Source organism: Alligator sinensis, unplaced genomic scaffold (assembly GCF_000455745.1).
Source record: "Alligator sinensis unplaced genomic scaffold, ASM45574v1 scaffold612_2, whole genome shotgun sequence".
Taxonomy (NCBI): domain Eukaryota; kingdom Metazoa; phylum Chordata; order Crocodylia; family Alligatoridae; genus Alligator; species Alligator sinensis.
In genome coordinates this window covers 479083-502173 of record NW_005842085.1, presented here as the reverse complement: position 1 = coordinate 502173, position 23091 = coordinate 479083, and the positions used below count along the sequence as shown (strand labels likewise).

The 23091-nt window shown below is 39.6% G+C and overlaps 1 protein-coding gene across 9 annotated transcripts in view; it reads left to right on the top strand.

Moving 5' to 3' along the window:
- Positions 1 to 23091, top strand: part of RB1CC1 (RB1 inducible coiled-coil 1) — a 126171-nt gene that overhangs the window by 59367 nt on the left and 43713 nt on the right. For all 9 annotated transcript variants that reach the window (XR_003094135.1, XM_025204506.1, XM_025204508.1 and 6 more), the window contains 7 exons: positions 347 to 517; positions 6885 to 7069; positions 8929 to 9115; positions 9193 to 9274; positions 10570 to 10631; positions 12232 to 12335; positions 13932 to 14058. Coding sequence is in view for 8 of the 9 variants with exons in the window: in XM_025204506.1 (XP_025060291.1) it covers positions 347 to 517; positions 6885 to 7069; positions 8929 to 9115; positions 9193 to 9274; positions 10570 to 10631; positions 12232 to 12335; positions 13932 to 14058 (918 nt within the window). In the remaining variant the exon portion in view is untranslated. The remainder of the gene's footprint in view (positions 1 to 346; positions 518 to 6884; positions 7070 to 8928; positions 9116 to 9192; positions 9275 to 10569; positions 10632 to 12231; positions 12336 to 13931; positions 14059 to 23091) is intronic.

Below are 23091 nucleotides of genomic sequence, written 5' to 3'. Positions count from 1 at the left end.
CCCCCGCCATGGAGCCAGGGCCACCTAGTCCTTTCTGTGGGGTTCTTCCACCACAGTATCACCTAGTTATATCCTGCTATATCTTTTAAATTAATTCTAAGAATACAATCAAGGGAAAAAACCACCATCCTAAACCTTGGAAATGGAGAAACTAAAATATGTGAAGGCAAAAGCTTTTATAGAGGTTAACTTCTATAGAGGTATTTTTGGTAATAGGCTAGTTTTATTATATAACTTTTGTAAATTGTATAAGGATGTTGCAACCTGTTGCATAATGGGAATTGGTTAAAAGTAAAGTCACTAAATGTATTTAATTACATGTTTTTTTTCTTCTCTTTTTCTGTAGCTTGATCCAAGGATCATTCAGCCCTTCTTGGCAGAATGTCGACAGACTATTGCCAAACTAGATAATCAGAACATGAAGGCTATTAAAGGCCTGGAGGACAGGCTGTATGCGCTAGACCAGATGATAGCTAGCTGCAGCAGACTGGTAAACGAACAAAAAGAACTTGCTCAGGTAACTGACTTTATATATCCATCTCCCTGAAAACAAAAAGAGGCACAAATCTGTGATAGAATGACTAGCCACATATTTATAATCACATTTTCAATATATTTAATATTGTATTTGAATGAGACAATACCACAATATCGGTATTTTAAGTAGAGGGTATGCTTTTCTTACATTTTATGCTTTTGATTAAATCTCATATTCTAAAAACATTAACTTATAGGGGGAAATTTCTTCCTATTTCTGCTTGAAAGTTGTACGAAATAAGTATAATTTTAGTAACTAAACATTACAAGTGTAAAAATGGTGGTGGGTCATGCTTTTAGTATTCTTCTAGGTATTTTCCTTTTAAAACTTTTAAATTTGTTAGGAATGCTACAGTGATGAATGACAAAATCAGTATGACAAATCAGTATCAATGCTACAGTGATGATTGACAAAATCAGTAACTGTTGTACTCAAGTTCATATAGTTAAATACCTTTAAAACTTCCTCTGCATAAAAAAATGAACGGTACTATATCCTAAATATAAAACTGTGTTTAAATAAATGTTCTGAGAACATTCAAAGTTATAGCTTCACTTCATCTGGCAAACTGAATAGTGGTCTAAAACACCATACATCTGAATTTCTGTCAGAGTTATAATAAACTAGTTAATTCACCACTCCATGGAGAAGGGAAATAATAGTAAATAATCCAGTTGAGCCCAGATATCAAAAATAGATCATTCAAGTCAAAGGGAAAGCCAACTGGCAAAGAATCAGAATAATGGTGAACTATCCCATAGGTTTATTAACCAATTAACTGTTTTTTTTCTTGTTTTTCAAATCTCTTTGGCATTGATGATAAGAATTTTGGAATCCAACAAAACGTAGTACTGCTATAATATTTTTGTCATTGTTAAGTTGATTTTGATTCTTCTGCAGTGAGTGTTTGATACAAACTAGTTCAGCCTTCAAGCCAATGCTGTCCTAGTTCAGTGTATAGTATTTGAAGTTTTAAATGACAATTCCAGAAAATTTAGTTTGTAACCAAAGCAAAAGCCTGAAGTTAAACTCCCTAAACTGAAATTTGAAAGGTGCAATAATGCAGGATAATGGACCCTCTTGACACAAGGTGCCACCTACTTTGCCTTCAGCATAACTTCAAACTAAATACACACATGCAAAGTGTTAAATTGTGTGTGTGTGTGTGTGTGTGTGTGTGTGTGTGTGTGTGTGCGCGCGCGCGCGCTCATGCACGCGCTTGCATGCGCAGAAGCAGGGAATGGGCAGACCTTTTTGCCCTCACTCAGCTTGACTCACGCAAGTGATATATAAGCAGAGTTTTGTGTTGCCTAATGGAAGCCTGGTCCAACAGAGGTCAATTTAATAAGGTTTTACTGTTATATGTTGTATGCAGGTGTCTCCACTTGTAGCTGGCTTGCTTCAGTTTTTAGCCACCATTAAAAAATGAATGTTAAGTACATAGAGAGGACCGTTAACATATTTGAATTTTAGTAGTATTGCTTGTTTTCTTTCCCTCTGTTGTACAGTTGCCTTAACCTCTTTAAATGAGATTAAAGATTCTAGTGATCATTTTTATGGAAAACACTGCTTTCCTCAACCTGGAGGAATTCAACCCCACACATGTCTCAGGAAAGTACCTAAACCACAAGGCTGGAGGCATGAACAGTTCTTGAAATAGAGGCTAGAATCCATATTTTTCCCCATCAAGGGACTGCCTTCCTCCCTGGGTTCTGAGATGACAGTTCATCCTTCCTTCCTGAGGAATCTTGCATTCTTGGCTGCCCAGTATCTCAGCTCCAGCAAGGTAGATGTTGAAGGCCATCCGTAGCCTCTAACTCTATTGACTAGAGAACTCTCTTGACTTGGGAAATGTGGGCTTGAATACCCTCAAAATGAGGAAGTGATTCAATCCAAGTCTCCCATGTCCTGGGTGAGTGTTCCACTCTCTAGGCTTATGTAATAAGGTAGGTAACATCATCACCACCACTACCACCACATCCTTTAATTCTGACTGTCTTGTTAAAAGAAATAAGTACATTGACCTCCTGTGCCCAAAGGGTGCTTGTGTCCTAGGTAGGGATATTGGGCTACTTATCCCAGGATCATATAGATTCCTGACTTAGGGTTACAGGCAAGTGTCTACTTAGCATTTCGGGCGTTGTGAATGCTATTCCCAGGTGCCATATTAGGTGTCAGAGTATTTAAATGTTCAGCAGTTTTCAATCTTTTTGGACTCAAGGCATGCCTCCATAATTTGCAAACTGAATGGCACTCAATTTCAAAAATTAATTTATATATTACAGTGCTTATCTCTTTACACAAGGGCTAGGCAGTAGGAGTGGGGAATTGTCCAGGCAAGGGCAAGGCTAAGGCTGGCTTATCTGTTTATCTTCTCACATGTCAGCTTTCTCCTCACAACTCCTGGTACCCTTCAAAGGATATGGCAGCACCCCTGGGTACCTTGGCACCCTATTTGAGAATCACTGAACTGAGATTTCAGAGTTCAACTCTGGGCGCTTGGTGCTTAAAAGTTAGATATACTGATATTTGGCATTACCACAGTCAGCTCCTTAAGTGGATCTAAGCTTAGCTCCCTTTGACTTTCAGTAGAGGTTAGGTGGCTTTGGCTTTGGTTAGGTGGAAAATTCCATCCTTGTTCTGTTCACTTGGTATTATTTTTCATAGTCCCCAATGACAAGATGGTAAAGACGGCAGAACTGAAGTGTCAGAGTTTTTCATCTTATCTTTTTATTTTTCATGAAGAAATCAGAAAGCACAGTGTTAAATCCAAGTGCCAAAAAAAAAAGAAAGAGAGTTTCCATAGCCCAGGAAAGACTAAAGCCATGCCTAGTCTTAATAAGCCTAATTACCTTTTGAGCTTAAAAACAGAGTTCACCAAGCAAAGCTATCTCCTTGACCAGAGTAGATGGCAAAGATGCAAAGGCTTTTCATGTTGCTCTACAGTCTGTATGAGGGGTTCTTTTCTCCATTTCTGTATGCTGAGCCCTTAACAGGAGCCTGCTTCTTGGGTGAGTCTGATAATTAAATAGGGCTGGCTAGTCCCAGGCCAGAAGTCTTTAAATTGGTAGAACTGTGGCACACATTTTTAGAATGCTTTCTAAAAATGAAAGGAGAAAATAATAAGCTTTGCATGCCTAGTTGTGGTCAGTAGGTGGCATTACATAGCAAGTGTACTCTTATAGAAACACCAAATGAGTTTTTTTGCAAAGGATCACCTACAATTAATCTGTTCTGCTTTTGCCACTGTTTTATTTATACTGTTTTTATCAGAATGACAGGTTTTCTTTTACTATTTTTTTTTTTTTTTTGCAATATGCTTTACTGTCACATTTGTTCACCTACAGACCCTTTCTTAAATTAATCTCTGCTGTGATATTCACAAAATCCTGCCTGTTGACCAGGATTAGACATGTAGCAGCCAGTGACTACAACTTTATTGTAAACATCTTGTTTCATTGTTAAATGGAGAAGACTTTTTTTTTTCCCCACCAGCCTATCACTATTTTTATGACCACACATTATAAGATACTTGAGGCAGGATCTCCCATGCCATTTTGTGACTTGCTTAAAACATCCTGAACCTAATTTGCATTAACTCTTTTACTTAATCTTAGTCACATGCTACACTTCTAGTTGCTTTAACAAAGTCAAACACTAAAATCTTGGGTGGGGGGGAGGACCTCTACTTTAAAATAAGTACCAATTTTTGTCCTCACTCTTCCCTGTCCCCCAGGCCAGGCCTTGGTTTTTCTGTACACAGGTGGATGGTAGTCACTGAGTGGCTATCCATTTAGTATTTAATTTAGCCTTGCATGTTATGTCCTCTTATCCTCTCCTACCCCCTCACACTTTGCACTCTAGTGAAAAGCACTGAATGCAAAATTTCTATATGGCTGTTCTGTACTTTCATGTCCCCTAAGTATTGGTACTTTAAATAAATTTATCTTTATGGCATCCCACAATAAAAGGTGGATTTATTATTTCCATTTTCCAGTTGGGAATGAGACACGGACTGAAACCAAAAAGGGGTCTGGTGTTGTTTAATTTTGTCTGTATAACTTGCAATACCAGAACCTCATTTTTCAGAGTACTTTAGATTTGAATAGCTTTTCATATGTCCTATACATGTCTGAATGTAAAGTTAATGGGAGCTGTGAGTGTACATCATTTCTACAAAACTAATATTACATTGTGGAACTGTAAAATAAGGAACACAAAATGAGTGATTACTGGTGAAAATAAGTGACTTGGCCAATGTGATGTAGGCCTCTGTGACAGAAGCAGGGATAAAATCTTAGGGTATCTACACATGTTTTCCCTGGGGTGGGGAGGGGGGTGCTTTAATTAGAGCGGCTCTCAGAGCCTCTAATTATACCACCCACAGTGTCATGGGTATTTAGCATCCCACACTTCAAAATGGCAGCAGGGACACTAACTAAAGCTCATTCAACAAGCTTTAATTAAAGTGCCCTTGCCGCCGTTTTGAAATGCAGGGATGCTGAATACATGTGATGCGGAGGCTGCTGGAGCGTGGTAATTAGCATGCTTCAGCAACTAGATTAATTGAGTCTGCTCCGATGCATGCTAATAGCACGCATTGGAGCAAAGGTCTGTCACGTGTATAGCTGCCCCGAGATTGTAGGTTAGCATTAACTGCCTAAAACATCAGATCATCCTTCTTCCCTTTCCTATAGTACTCTGCCTATTTAATCTTAACTTTTTACCAATTTTGCAACAAATGGGTCCAAAACGAAATAGTGTCATATTCTGTACAACTTTGATTCATTCCCTGTGCATAATCTTTTGTGAATGAAAGTGTGTCTCAGTAGAAAAAACATATGGTGATGTAATTGAAAATGTATTATAAAATATGACAAGGAGGCTACATGACCTTGTTTAGTCATTGTGCTTTTAATATTATTTCATGTATAACTTTCTAGATGGTTGAAGAAGAAAATTAAAGTCAATTTCCTTATGTAGAGCGGAGTTTTTGGTTGTAGTCGTGTTGGTCTAAGCACATAGGCAGGCAAACTTCTTTGGGTACATGTGATATCTTCTATTAGACCAACTGAGTAGTTGGTGGGGGCGGGGAGAAGTTCTCTCTCAGCTTTTTCTAAGATCTTTTTTTCCCCAACTACTCAGTTGGTCTAATAAAAGATATCACATCTACCCCTTATGTAGAGCAACACTGAGTAGTGGGTTTTATATGGTTTCAGACTTAAATCTGCTAGAAAGAACTTGTCTGGTGATAGTAGTAGGTTCTTAAATGATATAGATAGGTCTGTAGTGGATATATAAGTAGCTGAATTTGCTAGGCAGTCTGTGATAAAACGTTATGCGAAACTGTATATGTGTCACTTCTCAAAGTAGAAGTAGCATTAGCTTCATTTGTGGACTAAACTTAGCAGCAGCACTGCACCAATGCAGCTATGTGACTTCTTCCAGTTCTGGAGACAGCACAACAGTGCCAGGCAAAGCTTTTCTTGCCTTAGTAAGACAGACAACATGAGTCTATTTTGTGCTGTTATCTTGTACTTTAGTGGCAGGAACATGCAAGAATGCACAACAAAAACCTGACAGATTATTTTACTCTATCCTAATCATATTCTTATAGTGAACGTTCTACATTTTTGTTGGGAAGAAATTGTACATTAAGCACTTATATGTATAATCATACTTTTCTTATACAGCAAGATAAAGTGGATGCAGTTTGCACTCAGAATTTCTGAAAATATATTTTTCGTCATGATAAATTAAAAAAATAATGCCTTGATATGACATGTAAAATACATTCCACAAAAAGTTGAAAAGTACTAACTACTGATCGTTAGTCTTTATAACCAGATACACGGGAGTGATGAGTTTTACTGGAGATAATTTTTACTGCAGATTAGTTGACAGCATAAAACAGTTTCAGAGGGGATGACTTCTATTCCAGATTCTGATGGGGGCTGTGTTCTGGTAGTAATACTATATTGTTGCCCTTTTTGCTATGGGATGTTAAATTTTGCCCAGGTAACCCCCTTTCCCCTCCTCCTGCCCCCCCCCCCCAAAAGGGGGAGGACACATTAATTAATATAAGCTTACTCTAAAGAATAGCAGTTCCCCGTCCCTTAATGGTAATTAATAGGCTTTTAATAAGATGGGAAGTAAAGTGCTTGTGGCGATAGCACTTTTCGGTAATCTTGTTTAATTTACGTAGGTTTGTTAAAGCTCTCTTGCATCTTTTCAGATGAAAAAAGTCTAGATAAGTAAGTAAACTGGTGTTGAGGTGGAACAGTAAATGTAGCAGCATTTTGTTTTGTTACACATCTGTTTAATAAGTGGGTTTGTTGTTTTACAGGGATTTTTGGCTAACCAGAAGAGAGCTGAGAACTTAAAAGATCCTTCTGTGCTACCTGACTTATGTTTGAGTCATGCAAATCAGCTGATGATTATGTTAACTAATCACAGGAAACTCTTAGATATTAAGCAAAAATGTACCACTGCCAAACAAGAACTTGCAAATAATCTACAAGTCAGACTGAAGTAAGTGATATTTTAATTTTATGTCACTGGATTTGACTATCTAAAGTACCCTATTAAGAAAGACTTACCTATGTAGTTGAAGGGCTTTACTTGAATATCTATAGACTTTGTTTTACTAGAGGAAAAAACAGAGCTTGAAATTGTATGTCATGGTTTCTTTGCAAGTGAGCCAGATAAATGTTTTAATGTATCTTTGTAAGCTGGCTAAAACATTTTTCTTTGTAGCTTCTGTACTATACAAACTTTAAAAAAAAAAACTTTCAAGGACTCAGCAGTAAATCATCAGTCTCTCCTTCAAACTGAGTGACAATTTATTTAGGTTTTTTGGTCTCCCTCCTTTCCCCCCTCTGGAGTTCTGCTTTCAAGAAAAAAATCTGATAGTTTGATTACATAAAAGCAATTTAACTGTTTAGCAATTTTATTTATACTACATTATCCAGAGGTGGCTTAAAAATTAAGACGTTCTCTGTGCTAAATGTGATGTGTATATGGTGTGGACTGCCTGGAGTGGACTGGTTGTTAGCAGAATCACTCAAACCATGCTTAATGTAATATATGGTTTGTAGCTGTCCTTCATACTTTAGGTCATTGGTACCATAAATAGTACGGATACTATTTTGGGAAGATATGTCCTGCAGGAGATTTACTTTTAATTATTTCATGGTAGTGCCTAGTGACCAACCAAGAATACCCCCCACCCCCAGTGTTAGATACTGTATAACCCTACAGAATAACAGATGGTTTCTGTCTGCAAGAACTTACTAGACAACCTGTATTTGAGGCAGAAGGGGGAGGAATCTAACAAATGATTAGACGGAACAGCATGATGGCACCAGAGTTTGTGTTTGTTCACTTTTTTCTTCTTTTTTCCTCTTTGTAGAACAATGAAAAGAATAGGAAAATGTGGGGTGGTAAGAAACAGAGCAGAGGGAAGAGAGGTTTAGGTGGTAGGTATGGAACAAAGATGAACTCGGATTGATTGATTTTTAATATGTTGCCCTAGCCAAAGAAGTCTCAGGACAGCTTATGGTAATGCCCATAGTAGAAAAACTTGAGGACCAAAGGGAAAGGTTAGAGCCAGGGTATGCAACCCATGGCACAAGTGCCAGAGCATGGCATGCACAGGCTTTCTGCTTGACACACGTGCCTTGGGGTGGATGGTGGAGAAGTGGCCAGGGCTGCAGTGTTACAATAAGGATCAGGCCCCTTGCAGCTTCCCGCTGTCTGCCCCTGGCATACCAACATCTTACAAATTGAGGTTGCAGGTGTGTTTTGTCACTGCCCAAAAATGTAGCCGATACCTAGGTTAGAACAAACACCCAATTCAGCACAGGGCAAAAAGAGATCTCTAGCTGTAGAGTTTTCTGCATTTCCAGAGGATGATATGTCTGTTCCTTGTGGCAAGAATCTCCTGGCTGACTTCTCTTGGCAGTCCCCCCTGGCCCCCCAGGTCACTTGCAAGTGGGAAAGGAAGGAAGCATCTGTATTATGGTGCCCTCAGAGCATGCAGAATTTCCCATGCATAGTTCTTAAGTGCAGTTTCCAAATAGTTTGTTGTCCTACTTAGAGTGCATTTCATTAATCAGACCTGGAGGGGGACAGAGACATGGCTAATGGTAATTTTTACATCCAAGTGAATGGTATAACTGTGTTGGATGCTTTTGTGGTACTCTTGTGCCAAGCCCAGTAGTTATAACAATGGGATCCATAAAGAGATGTAGATAGTTGATTTAACGATTATAAAATTTCGTCATAACAGTATTTAAATTTCTGTATCTGTAACAGTATTTAAATATCTGTATTCTGTATTCTGTTAATATTCTGGTAATTTTGCTATAAAGGAACATTTTACTTTGTAGGTGGTGTTGCTTTGTAATGCTTCACGCTGACCAAGATGGGGAGAAACTGCAAGCCTTGCTTCGCCTTGTGACAGAATTACTAGAAAGGGTCAAGGTGGTTGAGGCTCTCAGTACTGTTCCTCAAATGTACTGTCTAGCTGTGGTTGAGGTTGTGAGGAGAAAAATGTTCATAAAACACTACAGGGAGGTAAGCATGTTAAATGATTTTGAAACTGCACTTTGTGTCAGCTTCTAAACTGATTATATGTATTTTCCTTATTATAGTGGGCTGGTGCTTTAATAAAAGATGGGAAACATCTGTATGAAGCTGAAAAGGCAAAAAGGGAGTCTTTTGGCAAATTGTTTAGTAAGTGTTTTTCCTCTTCTGTAAATTCAGTTGTAAATACCAGTTGTGTATGTCTGTACTCTTCAAACAATGACAGCTGTATAATTCAGTGCCCTTATTAATATAAATTGAATTGGTTACATAAGAAATATCCAGAATGACTTGCATAGATGTGCCATAAATGGTGTTTCTGTGAATAAAATAGATCAAAATGTGTCTACAAATATTGTGTTTAAAGTTTTTTTTTGTACAAAATATTTTTGGAAATTCAGATAATTGTTAATGTATTTGTAGGAAAACCAAACAAAAACATATGCTTGAAGCGCAAAAAATGTATATAATGCATTTACCATTTGAAAATTACTTTATGCAAGTTTTAATCTTATTTCAAAGTAACTCTTTTCAAGTTATACTTGAAAAATTTGTGGAGTGCAAGAACTAGTGTAGTGCATTGTCTAGATGAACAACATTTTTAAAATAATGATTTGTTGAGCATTTGGGTGTAAACACTTGAAATAGAAGAGAGAGAAAAGGAAAACCTGAAACCACTAACATTGCGATTTGGATAATTTTGTGGAGAAAGTTTGTAGTTTATTTTGGCTGCTTGTAGCTGGGTGGTGGGGAGAGGAGGAGGAAGCTCCACTTTAAAATCCACACGCTCCCATACCAAGCTCAACACATGCCTGGAAGAGGCAGCACTTTAGTTGTACCTGGCTTCCCCAACATCTGTATTGATTGGGTGCTTTAGTGGGACTTTTTGAAACTTTTTATCTAATTGCTGGTTGAATCAGCTATTACATCAAAGGCTTTACAGTACTTTTAACTGCCTGATCTATGCAGATACTGTGGAACTGGGTCAAAGTAGCACTGCTGCTTCTGGTAGAGTGCGAGTTATGTGGGCTTTTTTGTTTTTCCCCATATCTGTTGGCACTCTGTTTTTTACTTTGAATTTTTAAAGTTAGGGCAGAAGAGGAGAGGCAGGTGACACTGGAAAAGAGCTTACTAGTAAAAAGGTTTTGATGGTAGCCAAAAGATGCAGAGGAGAAAAGGTATTTGGTATAAGGGTCATCATGCTGGGGGGAAAAAAGACAGAAGGCTTTAAGTATGGTAAAGGAATTCTGTCTGCTTGGGTTTTTTGTGTTTGAAAGTCTGTAATTGTCATTATTATTACCTTTTTCAGGAATGTAAACATACTGTAGTCTTGTTTCCAAATTTAGTACAGCATTTAGACCAACATAGATCAGTGTATTCCATTTTTGCATTGTTTAAATGTTGTGTACATACCTGCTAAATAACCCAAGTTTTCCTTTGCGCAGGGAAATCTTTTTTAAGGAATCGTTTGTTTAGGGGACTTGATTCCTGGCCTCCATCCTTTTGTGTATGTATTCAGTAACTTCTTTGAATTCACATAAGTGTTGGGTTTTAAGTATGTTTTTGTAAGTGTGGCTTCTGTAAGAAAAATCTATAGTATGACATTTAAATACTAGTTGTAAGCAGAGTTTTTACTTCACATGCATTTCTTTTTGCTACAGAACAGATATTCTTTCTTTCTTTCAAAAAAAAAAGTTAATCTAAGGATGAAATTAGTAATAAGGATACCTTTACATATATCTGTTGCAATTTGGTTCTGAGGGAGTGATAATTTGATGCTCTCTTAAGCATCTCTGGTTCGAACTTTTTGGGATATTTTGATTAGGTTGCTTATTACTTTGAAGCTATAAGGGTTCATTATAATTATTTAATCTGACCTTCACAACACAGCATAATTATTTGATTCTTAATTACTTACGCATAGGGTGACCATACATCCTGGTTTAGTTGGGACAGTCCCGGATTCCACAAGTCAGTCCCGGCCGGTGGCTCAAAAGTCCCAGGCCGGGTCCACTGGTGTGCCAGGGAGGCAGCGGGGCAGGCACCGCTGCTGCTGAGCTGGAGCAGGTGCCACCCCACCCACATGGGGCACTTTCTTGCTCCCACACAGCAGCAGCAGTGCTTGTTTGGCTGGCCACCTGCCTGGTGCAACGTGCTGCCCTGCCTCTCTGCTGGACTCCAGCCTGGGTCTTTTGACCAACCAGCAAGAACCAGCCTACAGAGTCTGGGAGTGTCCAGGCCAAACCAGGACCTATGGTCACCCTACTTACGCAGACCATTAGCTGTAATTTGTTTCTGACCATGGGTATGCTGATAAAGAAACTCCATGTATAAACCTTGAGCAAATTGCATAGTGACAAGTTATGCATAAAAAAGCAGGCTGTGTATTTGAAAGCAGAAAGTGAGCAGGTTGTGCTTTGAAAAGGCAGTTAAAAGTGAGAATTTTGCCCCTTATTTATTCAGAGGCAACTTATTCCACTGGTGCAGCATGGCTATATTAATTCTTTGGGCCATATTGTATGTTCTCATCCTTCTTATTTTTTGATTTAAGATGCCATAACTGATCAGCATGAGGAAAAAATCATTTATCCATGGTTTCAGCTTGGTTGACTAGTTAGTAATGATGTATCTTTTTGTTTTTGCTTATTTAATGCTGTTGATGTGATTCTATGACTCACTTTGTCTTGTTAGATAGATACTTTTTTCATTTCCTCTGCTCTGGCACTTCTAAAAGCATATGTAACCAGAACCTGCTGGACTACCAGTGGGCCACTAAAGGTTGGGGTTGGGGGTTGGCCTGCTGCAGAATTTGGGGCCCTTCAAACATGCTGGCTACAGTCATCAGTGGTGAGTTTGGCTTGCCACCGCTGCTCCCAGATCCACTATAGCCAGCAGACCCATGGTAGTTGCGGTCATGTCCTGGGCTGGATCCAGGCCATGAAGAGCCCCACAGATAATCTGGCCTGTGAGTTGGGTACTCCTGGTATAAATCTTCTGTATAGTTTAATATTTATCTATTTGTTTAGCAGTGCACTAATCTTCAAGTCTCTGCCCCGTTTTCCTTCTCTTCCCTAATCTTTTAAATGGTATTTGTATCATTTATGCAGACACACAAGCCTCGCAGATTTGATAGTGAGCTTCCAGATATCTCATTAAATGACTTGCAGTTTCTGCAGTCTTTTTGTCCTTCAGAAGTACAACCATTACTCAGGTAAATGATTAGGTGTTAAGTCCTTGTAGCATGGAAATCACCAAGATCTTTCTGTTACGAATAGGAAAATATCAAACAAGAAAAACTGGAAAAAAAAATTGTAGTTGCATATCTTAAGACTGCAAACGCGTTATCTTTGTGTAATTGAATATATAAGTACCCATGGTGGAATGTGCATATGCTTCATGTATTTGAGCCTGGAGACATTTTGGCCAGTAATGCCCATACAGCATGCACATGGCCCATAGCCTATACTTTGTATGTAAAGGGGTGAACATACCTAATGCACCATAACAGCTGTCCATTTGAGACAGAACTAAGGGTATGACTAGGCATGGTAATTTCTAGCGGGGTAATTTTCTCAGAAATTTCCATTATTAGAAACCTTTCATGGAGAGGGACCAGTACCAGCTGCTAATATAGAACCATGGGGATGGGAAGCTCACGAATAAACCCTTTACAGGGCACCAGTTGGACGGTCTTATTTTAAAGCTTGAATTTTATTGTGCATAAATGTGTGTGTGTAAGTGTCTGGTTTTAAAAATGTATCTCTTGGTGTGGGAGCTAAGGCACTCTGACAGTCTAGAGCTCACAAGTTTGAGGCCACAGCAGAAGAACTCACGACACAGCCCAGTCAGATTCCAACAAATCTGCAAGTTCTGCTAAATACCTTGTCATGCGGACACGAAAGAGGATCTCTTAAATAAACCTGCAGTATTCTTCTTACCTGTATCTTTCAAAATAAGAATTCAAAATGCGTATTCTGTCAATTTGGGAAAATACATTGGATTATAATAGTCTTTTTTTCTTTTCTTCATGGCACAAATCCAGTTCCTACTGAAATTAATGGATCTACTACACACTTACACTAACTTGGAACACAGTTTGCCTTAAATCTCTTTCAGAATTTGTGAAAGGGATTAAAAGTTTGCTTTTTCATAATCTTATAAGATTTGATTGAAATGAAAATGAATTTTGATTGAGAGAAGTATTAGCTCAGTGTACTTGCACCATTATCAGCAGATCCTTTGTACTCTTCTTATTTAAGGCTGAAGAATTCAACTCTTATGATTTTGAAAGATAATGGTGCTTGTTGTTGTAAAACTTTGGAACAGATGTTTATGGGTTGATTATATTATCAGTTTTTGGTCTGTTAACTTCTATAGTGTAAAATAAATAACTTTATTTTATAATTCATTTCTCAGCTGTTTTAAAAATTAATCTACTTCAGTTATAATATGAATCGCTTCTTAGAATGACGTTATCAATAGAACCTAGAGTTGCAGTCATGGAAGGATAGGAGGCTGAGAAGTGATCTGTAGTGTGCACTGAACCTAATGTGTCTTAAAAACAGAACTTAAGATCTAAATTTATTTTTTAATATTCTCAAGTACTCCAGAGTCACTGAAATAAGAATTACTAATGTAGAGTGTTAGTTACAAAGTTGTTTTCATGTTATAGCAAAACAGGTGAAATTGAGAAAATGACAATACTACTTGTTCAATCAGAATTAGATTTTTCACTGTGTACACTTTCAGTTGAATATTTGATACTGACACATTGAATTTAATTTTAGAACTCATTCTATCTTTGAAGGGTTCCTATACTTTGTGACTTTGAACCTCTTCACCAGCATGTACGTGCGCTACATAACCTGGTGAAAGCAGCCCAGAGTTTGGATGAAATGTCGCAGACCATTACAGATCTACTGAACGAGCAAAAGGTATTTTTTTGCTTTTCTTTGGCAAGACCTTAAATGAAGGATACGTTTAGGTCATTTTTAATAGGCTGTTGAACAAATAATCGCTTTATCTCCAACATCCAATTATTCATATATTGGTTACACATGTACTCTGCACAAGCCAAAGTAGCTTTAAAAAGAAAATCTGATTATGTAAATGTTGTTGGAATCTAAGTTCCTTAGTGAGATCAAAAATGTAATACTTTAGGGAGAGAAAACAAACTTTAGTACTTCCATAAAGTTAAATTCATGTTTCTGGTTTTTTTGCCAAGTCATCAAACTAGTTATGTGCAAAAGTTAATACTTTGTATTTGTCTTGTTGTTTTTCTATTTAGATCACTTTAATTAAATTTGTAGCTAATTAGGTTTTTGTTTTAAATTTTTTTTTTCTATGGATGATGACTAATTTATACTACTATCCTTTTGGCCCAAGCAATTAGCCTCTGTTTGAGTTTTGTCCTGTCACTTCTGTTAAGGGGATAAACTGATGATATGAGTTGGGTATTTCTTTAATCAATTCCTGTTTATTTACAAAGAATGTATACACAGCCCTGTTTCCTTGAATACAGTAGAAACAGGAGGCACTGTTTGCATATTGGAGTGCTGGACTTGCTATTTTGGAAACTGTATCTGTCCCCTTCAGAGAAATTCTTGCAATTGCTTCTCATGCTGTTTTCCTATGTAGGCAGCATACCAAGCAGGCCTTTAACTTCTGTGGTTGAGGTAATCCCAGAGAACCCCTGCCGACTACCATAGTCCTGCTCAAACTTTTTGCAATCAGTTTCGCTGGACAGCAGCCTTTACATCTCCAGCTGCCTTGTAGTAAGGGCTTAATTGTTAAGTGGTGATCTTGATCAGATACAGAAGGCGAAGCGTTAGTATGCCTGATGACATCACCTATATCTGGGACTGAACTAAGACATGCTTCATGACAAAAAATGACATCTCCCAGCACAGCAGTACCCATTTCTTCAACAAACATCTAACAAATATAACAAATATCTAACATTTCTAACAAATATCTGCTATCTTGGAATATCTATATAGAAATCTCCTGAGACTACTGTATCCTACACCCAATTTCATGTCGTTGTCAGTAAAGTATAGGATCCTTCCCAAGGTTCATGTAGGTAAGGTCTCATACCTCTCTTTCTCCTAAGATTCTAGAGCTATGTCCATTCTTTTTCCACATATAGTTTAACATTATCTTTTCATTTTATCAGAGGCTGTCTTCAAATATTTTCCTGCTCAAAGGTGCAAATTTTTCAGTTTTGGATTGTCAAATTCCTATTTAGTCCTAATTATCTGGATCATATAATTCTTCAGACACTCCATGTAAGAAGCTTGCATGGTTCAGTAGGTCATATGTGAATATAGAAGGTTGTGTTGGGGGTACATTTGGTCCACTCATTGACTCTGGTTCTATAAACCATCAAAAGGTATAGTATAGACTGGTTCCTAGTTTCATACGAATCCAAAAATAATTAGGAAAGAAATTGAAAACAAGACGTACATCATTGTGCTGGTATTTTGTGGTATGCCTGCATTTTAATAGTTTATTTCTTGACTTATTTGCAGCTCATCTGGGAACCCAAATCTTGTAAAGAATTATTTCAATAGCATGTCCCTTTTACACTATAAATTTCAAGCTATTTTGTAGTTTGTGGTGACCATGGGCTGTTAGCGGTGACAGTATGGTCCTGAGCTGGGGCAGAACTGATCTGGGTAGGGATGTAAAGGCAGTGGATCGTGGCTCTGCCCCAGGTCTAGACCCTGCTGTCACCACTGCAAGAACCTAGCTCTGGCCCTGGTGCAGCTGTGCACCTTGCCAGCACTACTGGGGCTGGTCTCCATGGAAACCCTGGCCCCATGCTGTCACGGCCCTGCTGCTGCTGGGGTTTCCATGGAAACTGGCTGCCCCCCGAGACAAGGTCATCCCTATTGAAACCATCGTACAACCATAATCTAAACTCTACGTAAGATTACACTCCACCCTGACACAACATAGACCTAACACCCTAACCTGCCACAAGTAAAGCAGGGGAACCATGGCAGCTAAGGTCCTGCTTCTATGAAATGTTGTCAATCTACTCAAGAGATTCTGGGTAGTGGGCCATGCCCCTTACTACAGCGGAAGGCAAAAACCCTAACAGTCCATACCAGTCTTACCAAGGGGTAAATTCCTGACTCCAAATATGGAGATCAGTCTGATCCTTCACAGTCGGGCAAGACCCTCTAGCCACAAACTTTACGGCTTTGCTTCTAGCAGGAGAATTGACATACCACAGTCAAAGTCCCTAGCCTTGGCTGTAACGAACACCCAGTGCCTCTGAGGAGGCTTAAAAACACCCTGACATGTATAGCAGAAAGAAGTGTGGGGGGAGGGAAGGGAGCAAAGCCCAGAAGCATGGGAAATACCCATCATAGAAAATAAGCATAGCTACACCTAGATCAGGGGTTGGCAACCCCTGACACATATGCCAGAGCATGGCCTGTGAAGACACTTTGCTCAGCATGCTCCAGCCAGCCCTGGCTCTGGGCAGGCCCCTCCCGCCAGCCACGGAGCCCAGGATGGTCACAGCAGGCAGTAAGGAGGCTGTAAGACCTTCTGTGAGCAGCCTGGGTTCTGTGGCAGGCGACAAGGGCCTGCTCAGATCCTGAGCTGTTCATAGCAGGCAGCTGTGAGGCTGCATGTGTGCTTCAGGGCAGACAGCAGGGAAGGAGCCAGGGACAGCAGAGCCCCAGCCCCTTTCCCATCATGCACTCTAAAGTAGAGGAATGTGCAGGCTGTCAGTGTTTAGGAAGCAGCTCCTATTTCACCCTCCCCAGAGCTGCTATCTGCTCCCTTTCCTCATGGGAGCAAAGTGACTAGAACACTCGCTCGCTGTCCACCGTCCTCTCCATCCCTTCCCCTTTCAGACGGTGGGTGGGGAGGAGAGGAGCAGAGCACTGTGGAAAGCTGGGGAGCGAGACCCTTTGTTGCAGTACCCTGCACTGTACTGACGTTATATGTAGTATTTCAGAGATGTTGCTCTTACTTCCAGCAATATTTCTGTATTGCTGCCATGTTTAAGCTGTGCAGGGGTGTGAATATCTGTCCGCTTCAAAGGCATTTACAGCACTACAAATGTAGCTTCTGTCTGTGGCCTAAATATGCTCATTCTCTTCAGCTTAAGAGCTTTTTATTATTTCATAGGCCCTCTCAAACAATAGGACTGAATATTAGTTATTATCTTATGAACTTATAATTAATCGTAGTATGCATTCTTTTACTTAATATTGCATCAGTGATTTTTATTTTCTCTCACACACTCACTCTCTCACTCACTCTCTTATTCCGTGACTTTCTTTTTGATAGGGGTTTCTTTCCCTTTCATCCCATGCCAAATGATTTATAAGCTTATTAAAAAAGTTTGCTATACCTTCTCATTCTCAGTAGAAACAAAGAATGACATGACGGGCATTAGGGTGAGAAGTTTTTAGCGAATCAAGGCAGCTCCTAGGAAGCAATTTTTATGATTAAATGGGAGGCTTCAACCTGAATAGATAACTAATAAGCACATCAGTGTGGTATTAAAAGTGGCTGTTATAAGAGACTCGGTCTTTATGAGATTTATACACACACAGCCAGCTCTTCAGTTTTTGAAAGTAGAGTGGTTGTGGCATTTTTTAGTTTTTGTTATAATAGGGGTATTATCTGTTGTCATGGTTAGATTCAAAACTATATTTAACCCCAATCTTTCAAACAATTCTTGTTCTCTTTCAATAAAATCTTAATCAAAATAACATTATTAATATTAATTATGTTACTAACTAAGAAGCGCATGTACTTTTCCTGTTCTCTTATTTTCTCGCTTCCTTCTTACCTGCAGACTGTTCCAATATATCTACATTTTTTACAATCATATCAGAAAACGGGCCACATCTGTATTTTATGCCTATCAGTGCATACAACTGTTATTGTAATAATCATTCCCCTTCAAATATAGCTGACCTTCAAGTAATTCCTTTATATTTTAACAAGATAGTGTAAAGATTTCTTCATGCTTTACATTTTGGACTTCTGAAATCCATGTGACCTTTTAAATTTAATCATCTTTGAAATAATTTTAGTGTGTTTTATTATGCCTACTGACATCAGAGATACAATCAACAAAATGTTTCTGGTTTGGTCAATATTAAACCTATTTAAGTGTCACTGATGTATATTTTTAAAGCATTTGTTGTGAATCCATATGCTGGTCAGTATAGGTGCACTGATAAAGGTTTTCTTGGCTGATACCAAGAACTGATGATTAACCAACCATATCGACTGGTGTTGATCTGATGAACGATATTTAGTAATCATGCAAGGCATTTTAAGCTACTGACATAAATAAACTTTTTTGGGCGCGCTTCACCAGCCTCTTGCATCTTGTGTGTCAGTGTGCCCACACTTAAAAATGGCAGTGGGGGTGCTTGAACTAAAGCTTGTCAAATGAGCTTTAGTTGAAGTACCCCAGCTGCCATTTTTAAGCATGGGGATGCTGATGCATAAGATTTTGCAGTGCTTTAATTAGAGTGGCTATTGGAGCCCCCCTAAGGCATCCCCCCCCCGGAGCACATGTAAAAGTGCCCAGGGCCCATGCCAGTTGCAGCAGGTGGGACTGGCTTAGCAGTGCCTGCGAATTGCTTTGCAGAGCCCTTCAGCCCCTGCTCTTCTGCCTGATGCCCTTAAACCCCAGCCCAAGAGCAGTTGCCTGAGCCTGCCCAGCAGAGCTGAAGGGGAAGATTTGAGCCTTCCTGACTGCCTAGGTCTGGTTGGTCTCTGGGCCAGGCTCCTTGCTCTCCTTGCTGTGCTCATGGCAGGGCCACAGGACCATACCAGGCCTGGAGAAACCAGACCATCTCTCTCCCACAGTCAGGCCCCAGGTCCCAGGAGCTGAACTCCAGCTGGGGAAAGGGCCCCTTACCCTCCTGGTGCTGCTGCTGCCAGGGGCAGGGCAAGCCCTGCCATACCCCATGGGGGAGGCTGAATGGACCCAGCCCTGGCCTTGGAAAGGGCAGGAGCCAGCTGAGCTGAAGCCAGCACATTGTGGGGGAGTAGCTGCCACAGCCCCAGCCAGGCTCTGTCCCTGGGGCATGGACCCCCGAGCACTGCAGGCTGTCACTGGGCCGGGTTGGGCAGCTCTACCCCCTTTCCCCCCTCACCCCCACCCAGAAAAGTCTCCACACTCACCACCTTTTTTCAACACCTGCCCCAGCCTTCAGTCTGTGCCACACCAGCATTTGAGACACTGCACCAGCTGCTCTGCTCCACTCCAGTCCAGCCCGCTGGTACAGGGACGATGGTGGGGATGGAGAATGGCTTGAGCCCTCCATGCCCCAGGTCACATTAGCTCGTAGAGGGAAGCTAGGCATCTGGGGGCTCCGGCCCTGCAGGTGAGAGGGAACCCAGGCATTTGCGACCCTGGCCAGAAGCCATAATCAACAATAAACATTATAGACTATAATGGCCAAAAAAAGCTGATAGCCGATAATTTCATTTCCCTTTTATCAGTGCCAATCAGATATCCAACAGATATATCGACACACCCCTACTTGTCAGTGCATCAGGGAAGTGTATGTAATTTTAAATACAGATTTTTTTTTCAGAAAAATAGCTTGCTCAAAGAAATTGTTTGATGCCAAATAAATATGGGGCACACTTTTTTAGAAAAACAAGCATCTTTTCTTGCAGGTCCTTTTCTTTCTTTTCTTCAGTCTACGATGTACTTAAATCACTTTATTTGGATAAAAAGACTGTAATGAATAGTAAGGTACCTAGCTCCTTTCATGAGTAAACTGAAATATTTTAAAAGGTGGCTAGTATCATTGTCCCAATTTTAAAGATGAGAACACTGAGGCACAGAAGGTGGAAAGATTTCCCCAAGGTGACCCAGCAGACCAATGAAAGAACTGGGAATTAGAACCTTTATAAATCTCAGTCCAGTACACTCCACTAGACTTTACTGTAAAAGTAAAGTCCCCAGTAAAAACATTGAAAATGCCTTATCAGGACAGGAAAGGACTGTATCCAGGTAGAGGACAGTTGTAGATGTGTCAGAGAAGCATGACATTTTTGACACATTTAATTGTCTGTTACTCTGACACCGGGGATTTTGTGTTTCCTGAAGCTTTGGAAACCTTGCAGTTTTACTGTGGAATTTTAAGATGCCATTTTTAAAGATTCTTATAAATGTGTAAGATGAGGCTTTTATAATTCCAGTGTGTACTTGATAATTAATAGTGCTTTTATAACGTACTATAAAGAATGGCATTGGGAGCACCCCAAAAGTATTCCAACAGTGTGGCAATTATAGTTGATAATATAACTTTTCAAAAGTGAATGGCAGGAAGAAGGGAAGGTGATGGTGAAAGCAATTTTTTAATTGCTCTTTCATGATTTCTCCCTTCCCTCTTCCCCACCCCTCCTGAAAAATATTTCTGGTGACATTTTTCAAGGCATTAATCTTGTCCCACGTGTATACAGGCACCCTTACAGCCTATCTGAAACTCCCCAGGTATATTTGTGTTACTTGCACAAAGTTGAAGAGCCAAAATTAAATAAAATTCCCTTGTTTTTATTTTATGGTTTTTTACTCTACTGTTTTATATTCTGTGCTGAGTTTTGTATTATCAGTGTATTATGTTTTGTTTTAATTTTGTTTAAACCTGTAGAATGGATAATCTTATTGTATGCTTTTACCAATAACTATAGATTATGTATTTCATTGTATTTTATATAATTTAATTGTCAGTTTCAGCAAAATCTGTAAAGAAGTGGTTGTGGCCGCAGCAGCTGGCTGCTGGTGGTGCTGCTGCTGGCCTAAAGTTACATTGGTAGCATTGGAATGATGTTGTAAGCCCTGATGGTCCAGGACATAGCAAGAGGCAAGGATTTTTGTAATATCTTTTATTGAGCCAACTGCATGGTTGGGATAGGCTTAGACAAGATTTTAAATGAGGTGCATTCTTCATGCACCTAAGATGCATTGTAGGTTTTATTTGGTATGTGGAAGTTCTGCTTTTTCTGCATGAACATCCTCTGTCTGTCTGTCTGTCTGTCTGTCTGTCTGTCTGTCTGTCTGTCTGTCTGTCTGTCTGTCTGTCTGTCTGTCTGTGAAATAAAAGGGGTATTCCCTGAGAATTGTTTGAAGTATATGTTAGTAAACTAGTAACATGAAGAGGAACCTCTGGAGTGACAGTAGCAGGGAGACCCCAGATAATACAGTCAAATAGTCAGAAGTGAATGTATTTTGTGTTCAACAGTTTTCAAAGTACAGGTGTCTAGATATCTACCAAACAGAATACTTCTGACCTGGCTCAGTCTCGACCTAGATGCCATCTCTAGGCTTGAAATCCAGACCTTTGTTAGGAGTAAAAGAGAAGCTTGCCAATTACCATATTTACTGAAATATACAACAAGGTTTCTTCCCCCTCCAAACAGTATGGGTGGAAGGAACCTCTTGTCTTATATTGACATACAAGGAAACCTCACTAAATACACTGTCCATCATTAAACTGCTGATAAAAGCAACATGTGTTCAGCAATGGAAGCCACCTGGCAAGTTGATTACTTGCAGCCAACACCAAGCGTAACTGTAAAACGCAAGGCCGATGTGGAGCAAACATACTGATGGTGACTGTAACCCATCTGAATAAGATACACAGTAATTCCCACTACGCTGAATCCCCCTCAGTGCTGACTTGCTGAGCCACTGCGTCAAAAACTTTTAGATTTCTTCACTCCCACAGTTGAGCTGCTTCTTTCTTTCCAATTTCCAAAGAGTCCTGTTTTCAACCAGCCTTAAATGTCTGACAAATATCACTGAGGCTCCAAACAGCTTAGCTAAAATCCCCCTGTTGCTTCGTCTCTCCTCAGCCTGTTGCGTATGATTAATGTGGCCCTGCCCTCCATCACATGGAACTGGGCCAGGTTGCCGTGTGCCTTATCTGCATATAACTTTTGAAAGATCTCAGGACTTCTGACCAAGACCCTGTTCCAGTCGTGTGTGCAGGATAATTAGCATGTGGATCCTTTGTGGGGGATATCTGGAGTGTACACATGTACTGAGCAGTGCTGGGCTATGGGCTCACCATGACTTGAAACTTTGTTGTCTTTGCTGGAGCCCTATCCAGTGAACTACATGGTAACTTATGAGCCTTTTATCTTTGGGCTAATGCCATGCATAGGGTGTAATATATGCAAGTAGGTGCTTAAAAGCATGTTTTTGGAGTATCTGAGCTCAAACCTGTAGCAATTTCAGAAGAGGTAAACTGCATCTATGCTGAGTGAACTAAGCCTGTGGGTACCTATAGTAATTTCTTTATATACAAGTTACTACAGGTATTTTTATCTAGGTAAGCCTTTTCAAATGCTTCTCACTTCCATGTGCTCAGAGAGATTAGGATCTGACAGTAAAGTAAGGAAGGGCTGCAGTAGAAAGAAGTTGGAGGCACAGAGAGCAAAGGAGCTATCTGAACCCAGACTTATTTTTCTTGCAGTAACAAAGGGAAGGGGAAAAATTCAAGGCAGATTTCCAATAATTACATTCTATACCTGAAAAATTATAACATTTTATAAATTTTCCATATGTAGAATCTAACTATTGCAGGGGGTCATCTTATATTTGAGTAAATACAGTATCACCAATTAGTGTGGATTAGGTTTTATATTGTAGATTCAGGAAACGGCACTGAAACAGCGAAACTAGGTTAAGATCAGTGAAATAAGAGTTTAAATATTTAGTTTTCTGTTACAAGGGAGAGCAGAAAGTCCACTCAGGTACAGCTCTGCTCAGTTTGACTAAGTACAGACAGTGAGAAAGCCCAAGGCTGAATAATTCAATCTTTGCAGGTTAGTCTAAACTGTATAGATTGAACTGATGCTAAGCAAGTGAACAGATATTCACATTTGATTTCGGAAATGCAGCCACATGCCTGCAGTGGCTCAGGCCAGAAGCCAGAGGTGCTAGCATAGGCAGCAGAAGGCTG